Source organism: Anas acuta, chromosome 2 (genome assembly GCF_963932015.1).
Source record: "Anas acuta chromosome 2, bAnaAcu1.1, whole genome shotgun sequence".
In the NCBI taxonomy this organism is placed as follows: domain Eukaryota; kingdom Metazoa; phylum Chordata; class Aves; order Anseriformes; family Anatidae; genus Anas; species Anas acuta.
The window spans coordinates 464963-477590 of record NC_088980.1 but is presented as its reverse complement, the minus strand read 5'-3'; the positions used below and the strand labels follow the sequence as shown (position 1 = coordinate 477590).

The following is a 12628-nucleotide window of genomic DNA, read 5'->3' as shown; positions in this document are numbered from 1 at the left end:
CACATCACGGGCATGATCAATGACTTATGCCATGGGCTGGTGTCCACAAGTACGTCTGATTCTTCACTGAATCTTTTTTTAGCTGCTTTTGAACATTTACCAGCAGTTTTTTTCCCAGCAGGATCAGCTGAGCTTTTTGCTTTCACACAGTCACCAGGGTGAAAGTGCGAGAACTGCTGTGCAAAGAGCAGGGCTGCCACACTCCGTGGTCAGCCTGGCACACGCGGGCACCCCTCCGGTTCTCGTGGTGCTGCGGCAGGGACAGTGCTGGTAGGAATGCCACCCTGGGAGGGACATGGGGAACAGCCCGGGGGACAGCAGGACGCCCCAGGAGCCTGCCCCAGCACCGTGCCAGTGCAGGGATCAGTCACTGCCTCCAGGGGCTGACCAAAACTCCTGCCAGGAGACCTCACGGCCATGCCAGGGGCCAGGCAGGTGCCAGGCTCAGCTCGCTGTCGCAGCCTGGCCGGCGGCGCTGTCCTGGGCACAAGAGCTGAGGGGCAGGCGGCTCGGGCTGCAGCCAGGCTGCCTTGGGGTGGGCCCAGCCCAAACCTGCGTGTGCAGGGCACGAGCGACTCGGGTTAGCATCCTGGGAAAGTTGGTGAGGTCTGGGGATAAATTGCCATCAGTTTATCTCATTTAGGAGGTAATCAGAGCCAGGGACGTGCGGAGCAATTGAATCTTAGTTGTTCTGAAGTATCATAAATCAAACGAGCTGTTGCTTTTTTACATGGTCGCATGTTAAAGAGAGCGCAGTGTCAGGCTGCTAGGGAGCATCAGCAAACTATGGCAAGCGTGGTATTGGGCTGCCGGGGATGTCACCAAACCCGGGAGTGCGGCGCAGGCTGTCAGGAAGCACCCACAGGCTGGCAAACGTGGTGTCAGGCTGTCAGGAGCGCTGCAGCCCCGGGGAAGAGCTCGTCACCGTCACTGTCACCGGGGTTGTGGCGTCGGGCTGCAGGGACCGCTGGGGAGGTCCCCTCGCAGCCACAGCCCAGCGCTGCCCCAGCACTGCCCCGGCCCGGCTCAGCCAAGCCCAGGGCCCCTCCTGCAGCCGAGCCGCCTCCGTGCCCCGCACCTCGGCCCCTTTTTGTGGGGCGGGGGGCCCGGGAGCCACCAAGCATGTCTGACGGCGGGAGCACCTTCGCGACGCTCCCTACGCCAGCATCCCCATGGCTGCCAGAGCTCCGGGGATAATGAACTTCTCATGTGCTTAAAGAGTGATGCAGGGTGCATGGCGAGAAGCTGACAGCCCCTTAATGTGCTTCTCAGTGGCGGCCAAACGACGCGGTTTTGTCTTTGTTTTTTAGTTTTAAAACCCACGGGAAATTGATGGCCAGTAAAGAGTTGTGTTGGGGCGATGTGCGTGATTAATACCAACTGTCAGGGGCTGTCGGAGGCCGATCTCGGCGAGCTGGGAGCGCGGGGCTGAGCTGCGCTTAGCAGATTGCTGGGGATTCCAGCTGCTAGTGCTCAGCTCCCGCCTGCCCCACACAGCTTGTGTCACCCGCGCTCCCTTCCGCCAAGCCTCTTAATTCAGTGCTAACAAGTCTCTCCTGCTCGTTACAGCCCCTGCTCCATCCCGGCAGGAGGAACACAGCCTGTGCCTGGGCATCGCCGGGCCATGGCCGATCCCTGCCTCCACTGCCCCTCTCCTGGGGTCCCTGGGGCCCTGTACGGCTCCGCGTTGCCCCCCAGGAGACCCTTGTAGGTGCACCCCTAACACGCCGGTGTCTGTTGCTGTGAGCACACGCCATGAAGCCGTGCCATCAGTGCCCTCTGTCCCGGTGTCCCCAGCACATACGCATGCTGTGTCGCCCTGCTGGTGCTCAGCCCCACGGTGCTGCCTGCGCACCCTGCAGCAGGTACCCAGCAATGACACCCCTGGTCCCTGGGGCGACCCCCGGTGTACCCTGCATCCCCCAGGAGCATCGTCCCTTCCTGGCTTGGCTGCCTTCTCTGTCCGTCCCCACCGTGCACACACGCACACGTGCACACACACGCCTGGTGCCCCAGAAGGTGTTCTCTGTTGCCCGGCTGTGTTGGTGTCTGTGTGGGTGTCACAGCACAGAGCCCCCCCAGCCCTGCTGCCCCACACAGAGCCCCGTGGGCAGGGCGGGCAGCCCGGGGCGGTGGGAAGGCTGCAGCTCAGCCTGGGGCCCTGCAGGGGTCTGGGGGCACTGGGACAGAAGCGCTGTGGGGTCTCCATAGCAATGTTCTTGCTGCGGCTCTCCTGGCGGCTTGTCGCTGTGGAGGGGGCCTGTCCCCGTTGCACTAATACAGGTTAGGAATATTGGGTTTAATGATCTGCAAAATGAGGAGGCAGCGAGCTGACATTTACGAATGGTGCTGCATCCTTCTCTTCCCAGACGCCTGCTAATTTGTTGATATCCCAAACACCTCATAATGATGTGGTACAGTGGCAGCTTGCAAACAAGCATCCCGAGGCTGGGGGGCCTGCGGGCTGCCCAGCTCCTGGACACCTCACGGACTTAGCAGCATGAGAGCAAAGCCGGGCCACTGCCGGCAGGAGCAGCCCTCGGTCCTTTGCCACTTGCCACTCTCTGAAAGTGTCCCCTGCCTCCTCCCGGGTGACCACCCCACTCCCCAGGGCATCCAAAAGAGCCTCTGCTGCACCAGCTCAAAGGGAGAACGGATGGGGTGAGGAGAGGGCAGCGTGGAGGAGAGACTGGAAGTGACTGGGACACGGGGAGAGTGGAGGTGGAAGAGGAGACGGCTGCCCCGGGAGCAGGGCATGGCTCAGTACGGCCATGCCTTGTTTTGCTGATGCTGGGGGGATCCTCCACCTCCTTCCTGGACCTGCTCTGGCTGGGGTGCACGGGGAGGTGTCCTGTACCATCTCACACTGTCCCACACCGTCCTGCACCACCCAGCATGGACGGGGCTGCGTCTCCGCTGAGGGGGGCAGGAGGCAGCAGGGGAGCTGGCTGCTGGGGCGGGCTGTCCGTGCCTGGAGCGCTGGCTGGCAAGAGCTCCCTGCTGCCAGCCTGGGAAGTGCTGCCCTGTGTCCTGTGCCTGGCGTGGGGAGCGCAGAGCAGCCCCGTGCCTGCAGTGCCGGGGGAAGCACGGTCCTGCTGCACTGTGGGGTACCTGCCCTTCGCAGAGCAGGACAGATCCCTGCTGCCAGCTGAGTACCAAAGCTAGAGTGGTTCCAGCCACCTCGAAGCACCATTTCTGCTCAAAGCTGTGCTTCCTCGCACTGGGCACAGAGCAAAGGATCTTGGCACGAGCTGTAAGCACAATGCTCCTGTCTCCTTCTGCCCGTGCTGCTGCCTCTCACCAGCATCCTCTGCTGCCTCGGCAGGCGGCGGTGACAGGTCCCGCAGTCTGCCCGTCCCCTCAGCTCCAGGGCACCTTTGGGCAGCCGAGCTCTGTCCTGACCCGGCTCCTCGGTGGGGCTGTTCCCTTAGCCTCTTCCTTCCCCCCTGTGCTGGTTCCTGGCGCTGTGTGCAGGATATCTCAGTTCTCCTGTCTCTTCCCCAGCCCCACGGTGCTCTTCTGCTGGCCAGGAGGGGATGCTTCCTCCCAGGGCTGGCGTGGTGGCGGTGGGGGCTGCTGGCTTCCCTGCTCTGCCACGGCAGGCTGCTGAGGGGTGAGCCCTCGAGGCTGCTGCACAAGTCCTCCAGCCCTCTCATCTTGGTGACTCGGCCGCTGGTTGTGTCTGGATGCTGCTTGGCCCCGGCCCGTCCCGGCTGCTGTGAAGTGCCCTCGTTAATTTTGCTCTCATTTGGAGCACTCATTGCTGGGCAGCGTTGGAGCTGGGTCAGGGGGTTAACACCCATTAGCAGAGCCGGCTCGCACCGTACTCTGCTCAGCAACTCTTCACGGAGCTCAGTCTTTAAAACATCATCAAAAAATCATCAAGAGGGAGAGAGACAAGCTCGTTCATTTCCACTGCCCACTAATTCTAATGGAGCTGGCATAATGGACTCCCACCAGCACGCCCGCAGGCAGCCTCCGGCCAGGGAGAGGGGCTCTGCCTTCAGCCAGGGCCAGCCCTGCCCCTGCCCCAGGGCACAGGGAAGGACCCGGGGCCTTACCCTGCTGCTGGCACTGCCGGGCGCTGTCCTCCCTGAGCACACAGCACAGGGCTCGCTGCCAGATCCGTACCAGCAGAGGTGGTGCAACTCCTCCTGTCTGCCTCATCTGCTTTGTGCTGCCCGTTCACCTGGCCAAAAACGCCCCCGCCGCATCAGAGATCTGTGCCGCTGCCCAGAAGAACCTGAAGCAGCCCCGTGCTGTCCCAGAAGCTGATGTCTCACCTGATCCAACTTGCGCAGCCCCTCCAGGTTGCTCAGGAGCCTGTCCCAGACCACCTGAGAAGCCGGCTCTGCGCACCACGGGAGCCGCCGAGTCCTCAGTTCAGTTCCCAGCTCTGCCGGACCCTGCCTGTGGCTCTGCCGCTGTCACCCCGCAGCTCCCTGCTCTCCTCCCAGAGCCGAGCTGCTCCCAAGCCTCCGGAGAGCTCTGGTCCTGCAGCGCTGTCCTGCCCTGCTGCAAGGAAAGGAAAGGGATGTTTTCTCCTGCGAAAAGGCCCCTTGGTGTGGAAGAAAAGCAGTTGTCCTTTGTTAGTTCCTCCAGGGCTGTGCTGAGAGCAGCAGGCCCTTTGTTCAGAGCGAAGCTGGAATCCACGAGGCACAAAGGAGGAAGGGGAACAGAGGTCTGGCAGTTTGTGATGCCAGCACCGGGGCTTTGGGCTTCGGACCACTGCCGGGGGCTAGGGCCAGGGAACGCCAGGGCTTCAGGATGCCCCCAGCTGCAGCAGCGGGAACGTCTTCCCAAGGGGGGCCAAAGCCCCAGAAATCTCACTGTTATCCCGCTGTCAGGCACGGGCAGCCCAGCAGGAGGGCAGCACCTGCCCCACCTCATGAACATCCCAGGCACAGGACCACGAGACTGGTGCCCAGCCGGGTGCAGCATCCCCGCAGAGCAGCCTCTGCCTGGGCAGAGCAGCCTCTGCCTGGGCAGGCACTGCAGAGCGGGCACGCATTGGCATCAGCTCTACCAGGGAGTGTGCTGGTGCAGGAGGGCTTGGGCTGAGGTTTGTGCTCAGTGGAGAGGTCCTGAGCAAGCGAGAGAGAGGAACAAGGCTGATGGAGTTGCCTGAGCCCATGGCAGGAGCCACGAGCGTGTCCTGCAGCCTGCCAGCCTGCCTGCTGCGCTCCCGTTGGCAGCAGGAGCAGCCCCGCAGCACCCAAAAAGCATCAGACAGAACCTCTGGGTCCAGGTCCTGGCTGGCCTGGGCTCTGCAACACACTGACAGCAGCCACAGGTAGCTCAGAGCAGGGATGGGAGAGGTGTACTGAGCACAGGGCCCCATAAAGCAGCTGCCCTGCTAGCGGCTTTGCCGATCGCTGCTCCAACAGGGTGGCCAAATGCAAGATTTTGGAACTGCAAATGCTCGCCTAAGCACCTGGGCAGCCGCTGCCCCCCAGGGAGAGGTGCCACCCTTCCTCCTTGGCTATTCATGCGTAGCCCCAGGCAGCATGAGATTGCAGCAAGGGGTCCTGCAGCTTTTGGGGCTGGGATCTGTGCTCTTTTACCACTGGGTGGGCACAGGGGCAGGCGGCACTGCCTCGGAGAGCTGGAGCGCAGCCCTGGTCTGCGGGTCCTGCTGACAGGTTGTGACAGGGCAAGAGGTGGGTGCAGCTGCTGGCTTGTGAGTGGGCTGGAGACAAGCAGGGGCCTGGGGACCCCTCTGGGAGCAGCCGTGGCAGGATCCTGCATCGCGGGGCTGCCACTGCTGTTGGGTGCCCCCAGCCCTTACCCAGGATGTGGCAATGCTCGCAGGCAGGGCAGCGCCGTCTGGCCAGGGAGGCAGGGGCAGTGACCTGGCTGTCACCACCCATTTCTTCTCCCTCTGTTCAGAAGTTACTGGATGTATATTTTCCTAGAATCTTGTTTTTCAGCTGGCATTTGCAGTCCTTGGAGCCCGCACAGCAAACGTCCTTAGGGTAGGAGGCGTGCTGCCTGCAGGGAGCTCCCCAGAGCAGTGATTTTGTGGGGTCTGTTCAGTGGTGGGAGCTGGTGGGAGGGACAAAGTGCTGGGCAAGCTTCATCTCCCCGTGGGGCAGCTGCATCATAGAGGGGTACAGGTCCGGCCGTGTGACCGCCAGCACCTCCTGTCGTGTCCCCTGCTGCTGCCCCAGGCAGTTGCAGCCACGTTTCCCCAGAAGTCCCAAGCTGAGCCCAGGATGAGGTGCATGAAACAGCTTCCCCTTCCTGGTAAGGGCAAACCATTTGGCACTTCACCTGGAGTCCTTTGGTCCTCCCTGGAGGCCAGGCCTTGCATTCCTGCACCGGTCAATCCCATCAGCACTGATGACCCCCAAGCCCCCTCAGGTGCTGCTGGGCTCGGTGCAGGACGCAGCACGCAGTGCTCTCAGCAATGGCACGGGGCAGGCATCGTCCCAGCAAGGTTTCACCTAGGTTTTAACCCCCAAGAAATGCAAGCTCCTGAGCCTGCTGTGAGGAGCATGGCACTCTCCACCGGGGCACAGCAGCAGGAGCAGCCTTCTGCCTTCAGGTGGCTCTGCAGTGAGCAGGAACATGGGTGGAAAGAGGAGAGGGGTGGGTGCTGCACCTGGTACGGGCTAACGCCGGCCGTGGTGCCTCCAAAGGAGGCAAGAGCCTAGCAAGGGAGGAAGGGCTATGCCTCCTCCCTCCCCCGTTAAGCTGTCCTTCCTCGAGGAGCCTCTCCGGGGCTGCAGGCGTTTTCGGAGGGGGTGTTTGTGGACACAGCCTGGTCCAGCCCCCGCCAGGCTGCCCGGCGGCCCCCGAGGCAAGGCGTGCAGTGCCTGTGGTGGGGCAGACGGGACCCGGCTGGCAGCCGCCTCCTGCCTGGGCACTGCGGGTTCCTCCTGGCTGCCCCTCGCAGCGGGGCACCCCCCTGGCACCCCCCAGGTCTGCCCCGCGGGACCCCCACCCCCTGCCTTGCCGTGGACCGGGCTGCGCCCCTCGGCCTCTGCGCTGCCTCTGGAGCCGTGCAGTTGACTCCCTGCTTTTAATAGAGAGCTGGGAAGGCACATTATGGAGATGAGGGTGTTATTTGCATAACGCTAATTAGGTAATTACAAATCATTTTGCTATGAGCTGAAGCGTGTGCTGTGACATAACGTTTATTAGTCATTCCATTCAGGCCCCGCTTAGTTAAGTCATTTACTGCACTAACTACTGAAGTTGGCAATAAAAGGTAAATGCTGGTGCCTGGGTGGGGAGGAGGCAGCGCACCCCACGTTCGGCTCTTACCCCCTGTGGGGGGGGACGGCCAGGGCTGAGCCCAGCTCGGGCAGCCTGGGCTGGGAGGGAGTTAGAGCAGGCAGAGCAGCAGGCAGAGAAGACCACATTTTAAGCCTGGCTTTTCTTCCTGCTTGGCTGTTTTGGGGCTATTTCCTTAGCTCCGGGGGCTCTAAGGGGCTTCACCAGGAACTCACTGCCCGTGCTGCCAGCTCTGCCACCCGGTGCCTGCGCGCTGACCCCCCCAAGCACACACCAGGCAGTCTGTAGGGTGCTCATACCTGCCCTGCACTCCAAGCAGCCTGTGGGGCTCTGCAAAAATGCTCTCCCCGAAGATGAGAAGTCAGGAGTTCGGTTCCACGTGTTTCACAGCTCGGGAAGGTCTTTAATAACGAGGCTGCATCTTCTGGGGCTGCCTCTTCTGGTGGGCACCGAGCCTGGTGCTGTGCAGAGCAGTGGCTGGGGGGTCATCGGAGCGGGCTGCCCCCGGGAGCAGCGGGGCTGTTGGGGCAGCAACCTGCAGAGGGGCTGCTCCCACCGCCCAGGAGGCCAGCAGCTTTCTCCAGAGGGTGGGACGAGCAGGGCATGGGGAGCGGGGCATGGGGAGCAGGGCGTGGGGAGCAGGGCATGGGGAGCAGGGCACAAGCAGCTCCCAGGAGCCCAGACCCGCAGCGTTCCCACATTTCCCAGTACAGGGTGGTGGGGATGGGGCCGTGGCTGCTCATGTGCAGAGGAGCGAGCCCACACTGGCAGAGCTGTGTGAGCAGGGGCAGGGCTGGGCAGAGCTCCGGGCCCTCCCTGCAGGCTCTGCCTGTCCCAGCTCAGGACGCTGCTGGCCATGGCCTGCCCGTGGTCACTGCTGTCCCCCAGGGACTGCCACGTGCAGCCCTCTCCTTCCCTGACCTGTGCCATGGGCGCCCTTTCTCTTCCAGAACCGGACGAGCCGTTTGAGTTCATTATCGTGTCCCTGACGGGCCAGACGTGGCTCTTCGAGGCCTCAACATCTGAGGAGCGAGAGCTTTGGGTCCAGGCCATCGAGAGCCAGATCCTGGCCAGCCTGCAGGGCTGCGAGAGCAGCAAAAACAAGGTAGGAGGCCTCGGCCAAGTTCTTCTGGTGCTTCCTGACAGCCTCTGGGGGTCGGTGAGAGCACAGGGGGGGCAGCCTGGCCTGAAGGGCTTCCTGCGCTCTCCTTGCAGGCTCGGCTGGGCAGCCAGGGGGACGCGCAGGCCATGCAGGCCGTCCGCACCGCGCGTGGGAACAGCTTCTGTGTGGACTGCGATGCCCCCAGTAAGAGATGGAAGGGAAGGGAAGGGAAGGGAAGGGAAGGGAAGGGAAGGGAAGGGAAGGGAAGGGAAGGGAAGGGAAGGGAAGGGAAGGGAAGGGAAGGGAAGGGAAGGGAAGGGAAGGGAAGGGAAGGGAAGGGAAGGGAAGGGAAGGGAAGGGAAGGGAAGGGAAGGGAAGGGAAGGGAAGGGAAGGGAAGGGAAGGGAAGGGAAGGGAAGGGAAGGGAAGGGAAGGGAAGGGAAGGGAAGGGAAGGGAAGGGAAGGGAAGGGAAGGGAAGGGAAGGGAAGGGAAGGGAAGGGAAGGGAAGGGAAGGGAAGGGAAGGGAAGGGAAGGGCCCTGTGGCACTCACCCACCTCTGTGCTGGTCTGCGGCTCCTTTCTGACCATCCTGGGGTCCTTGCTCCCTGTGCTGCTGGGGGCCCTGCGTCTGGAAGGGAGCTGGTGGGGTCACAGGGGGAGACAGGCCAGTGAGCCCATGCTGCCGTTAACTCTGCCCCACTGCTCCCGGTCTCGCCACCTGCAGATCCAGACTGGGCGAGTCTGAACCTGGGCTCCCTGATGTGCATCGAGTGCTCCGGGATCCATCGCAACCTGGGCACGCACCTGTCCCGCGTGCGCTCCCTGGACCTGGATGACTGGCCCAGCGAGCTGCTCATGGTCATGACGGCCATCGGCAACGCCCTGGCCAACGCTGTGTGGGAAGGGGCTGTGGAAGGCTACCCCAAACCCACCCCTGAGAGCAGCCGGTAAGGGAGGGGGGGGACTGCAGAGATGCTTCTCAGGCAACCACACCAGGAGGCTTGAGGGCACCAGGGAGGTTGGCAGCAGCCAGACAGCCCAGCGGAGCGGTGGGCAGGAACCCACAGGCTGCTCCAGTGGCTGGGTCCTGCCTGCTGTCCCGACACCAGGAGCCCTCTGCTGCTTCCCCCGTGGGCCCGCAGGGCTCCGTGGGCAGCCGATGGCACACGGTGGCTGCTGGAGCCACGGCCGGCTGCAAGCAGAAGGGGTTAACAGAGCCGGCTTGGCAGCGCCTGTGGGTCTCAGGGGTGCGTCCCTTTCAGGCCCTTGTCTGTCCCTATCGGAGCGACTCTCCTGTCACTCATCCCGACAAGAGCCCATTCTGAGGCTTATCAACGGATAAGAGCGGGTCAGGGGGCGGCGGCAGTGAGCATGCTCGGCGCGGGGCATTGATGGCCGCCCGCCAGATGCAGATGGATAGAAAGGCAGCAGATAGCGGTGGCACGGCACGCATCGATCCGCCCGGCCCCGCAGCCCCAGGCGGGACGGACGCTGCCGCAGCCTTTGTTTGCACCAGGCGAGACGGCAGCAGTGATAAGGCCCTCCCGTGGCACGGGGCTGCTGTGCGCAGCAGCTAACCTTTTCTTGCCGCTGGCCGAGGCCCGCACGCAGGCACGGGACAGAGTCCCCAGGCTGGCACGTCATGGATGGGCAGGGCAGCGTGCGGGGTGCCAGTACGGGGTGCGGGTGTCCCTGTGCAGAATGGCAGCGGTGGGGTCGGGCTGTGGGATGCGGGCGCTGTGTGTGCAGGGCCCTCAGTGCACAGGGCCCACCAGGAGCCCTAAGAAGGTGCAATGGGACCTGTGTGTGTCAGGCCGGGGCCTGGAGGAGCGTGACACGCACAGGGCCCCAGTGACAGACGTGTGTGTGTGATGGGACACAGCAGGGACCACACAAGGATGCCTGCCTGTGACACACACACGCTGCTGGCACGCAGTGTGTTTGGGGTAGCGGTGCTGGTGCCCGTTCCCCTGCGCACACAGCACCCACTGGTGACAGTGACGGTGTCCCACCTGGCAGGGAGGAGAAGGAGCGCTGGATCCGGGCCAAGTACGAGCAGAAGCTGTTCCTGGCTCCACTGCCCCAGTCGGACATCCCGCTGGGGCAGCAGCTGCTGCGGGCAGTGGTGGAGGATGACCTGCGCCTCGTGGTGACGCTGCTGGCACATGGCACCAAGGAGGAGGTGAATGAGACCTACGGGGACGGAGACGGGCGCACGGCACTGCATCTCTCCTGCGCCATGGCCAACGTGGTCTTCACACAGCTGCTCATCTGGGTAAGGCAGGGCCCCCAGCCTCCACCGCGGCCCTTCTGGCCCTGCCCCGGTGCTTCCCTGCCCCCAGGTCTTGGGGATACCCCTTGTCCATCCTCTTCCTGTGTGTTCCTACAGGGCACTGCCCTGGCCACCCTTCATCTTTCCCTGTCTGCCCACCCTAGTGCCATGGAGCCCCTCTGCCGGTGCCGGTGCTCTTGCTGCACCAGCCCCGTGCCCACGGGCCTCGTGGTACTGCTGACAGCCGCTTTCTCTCCTGCACAGTACGGGGTGGATGTGAAGAGCCGGGACGCTCGGGGCCTCACCCCGCTGGCCTATGCCCGGCGAGCCGGCAGCCAGGAGTGCATCGACATCCTGCTGCAGCACGGGTGTCCCAGCGACAGCGCCGTCACCACGCTGACCCCCAGCCTGCCCCGCCGCAACACCAATGCCAACAACAACGCCTGCACCACGGTGCTGGCTGAGCTCGGCTCCAGCCCCAGCGCCGTCTAGCCCCCCTCAGGCCCTCCACTCACCGTGCGGCTCCTTCCAGCCCTGCTGGCGTCCAAGGCCACCAGAGCACGTCCAAGGGGCCGCTCGCTGCACCCGCCGTGCTCATCCTGCGCCAGGCCCCCTGTTCTGGCTCGGGCAGCCGGCAGCACACTACTCCTTGCCTGGGTCCCGTGTATTCTGCCTGTGCAGCTGGAAAGGGGGAGCTGTGCAGACCCAGAGCTGTCGGCCTGCAGAGGTGCCCCACAGCCACCAGGATGGGGGATTCAGTACACCCTGTTCTCATGACCGGTACAGGGGGAGGAGAGGCGGTTTCTGTGTGCCTCCCCACCACCACACTCACTTGTAGATAGTGCAGGGGCTGCAGCAGTTCGGGGATGCTGCCCTCCTGCACAGCCGGTACTGGGGGTGGCGGTCGCTGCGCCTGCTCTCCTGGGCAGTAGGGCAGCTCGGACACGTCCCTCCTGCCCTCCTGTGCTGTGCATCCCAGTGCGGGGGGGCAGGTGGGGGGCAGTGGTAGGTGCACGTTTCTCCACCACCCCCATTTGTTCCTCTATGCTTCTGGCCAGTAGAGGAGGGATCCCCTCGCTGGTACCGCTCCCCTGCGTGCTGATGTAAAGGGAGCATCTCTCTCATGCAATCCCATGGACATCGACCTTCCCAGCCTCCCTGGTGACCCAGAAGGGCACGAGGATTGTCACCCTGGGCCCCCCAGCTGTGTCTGTCTGTCTGTAGAGTCACTGTCCCTCCAGGTTCAAGCCCCAAAGCCATACACAGTGTCTCCAACAGCACATCCCCACTGGCTCCTGCTGCTGCCCAGGCGGGGCTGGACTCCGGCTGAGCAAGAGGAGAGAGGAGATGAGCATCTCCCTTGTTTTTGGGCCAAGCCTGCAGCTGAGCGCTGGAATTTCCGAGGCTTTGGACGCTGCTGTGGAACGTCTCCATCACTCGTGTATAAAATGTACATTGGAAATATTTATATGGACACTCTGTATATACTGTTTCTTTGCCATGAATTGCCCTGTGTGTGTTACCTGCAGCAAAGGAGATAAAGGCCAATAAAGCAACCCACCTCCTGCCAGCCTGGCATTTCCGCGTGCTGCTTTTTGGGCCTCCAGTGCAGCCTCCAGCATGTTTCTTCCTGCTTTGAGGAGCGCTGGTGTTTTTTCAGCCCAGACTGGCAGACGACCAGCCCTTCCTTCTCCAGCTCCGGAGCTGGTAACCAGCACGCTGGGCTGAGCTGGGCCCCCCCGTGGCTGTGTCATGGCATCCCCGGGTGCTGTGCGATACCACAGGGACGTGTTCCAGGGGATGTGCAGTGGGATTGGGGACGGGCACATCACAGCCATGCGCTGGGCAGGGGACACTCCAGATCAAAAGCGCTGGGACCAGTTGGTCCCTCAACACAGTACGGCGAGTTTAAACAGAGGTGGTTTGGGGCTCCATGGGGATCCATTGACCCCCCCTTGCCATCCAGGCTGTGCACTGTGCCGTGCTACGGGCTGGGCACTGGGCGCTGGGCTAGGG

The 12628-nt window shown here is 63.2% G+C and overlaps 1 protein-coding gene across 3 annotated transcripts in view; it reads left to right on the top strand.

Moving 5' to 3' along the window:
• Positions 1 to 12182, top strand: part of AGAP3 (ArfGAP with GTPase domain, ankyrin repeat and PH domain 3) — a 116394-nt gene extending 104212 nt beyond the window's left edge. For all 3 annotated transcript variants that reach the window (XM_068673041.1, XM_068673040.1, XM_068673039.1), the window contains 5 exons: positions 8190 to 8344; positions 8455 to 8545; positions 9065 to 9287; positions 10360 to 10615; positions 10877 to 12182. In XM_068673041.1, coding sequence (XP_068529142.1) covers positions 8190 to 8344; positions 8455 to 8545; positions 9065 to 9287; positions 10360 to 10615; positions 10877 to 11104 — 953 coding nt within the window. In that variant the 3' untranslated portion in view covers positions 11105 to 12182. The remainder of the gene's footprint in view (positions 1 to 8189; positions 8345 to 8454; positions 8546 to 9064; positions 9288 to 10359; positions 10616 to 10876) is intronic.
• The last annotated feature ends 446 nt before the right edge of the window (positions 12183 to 12628 follow it).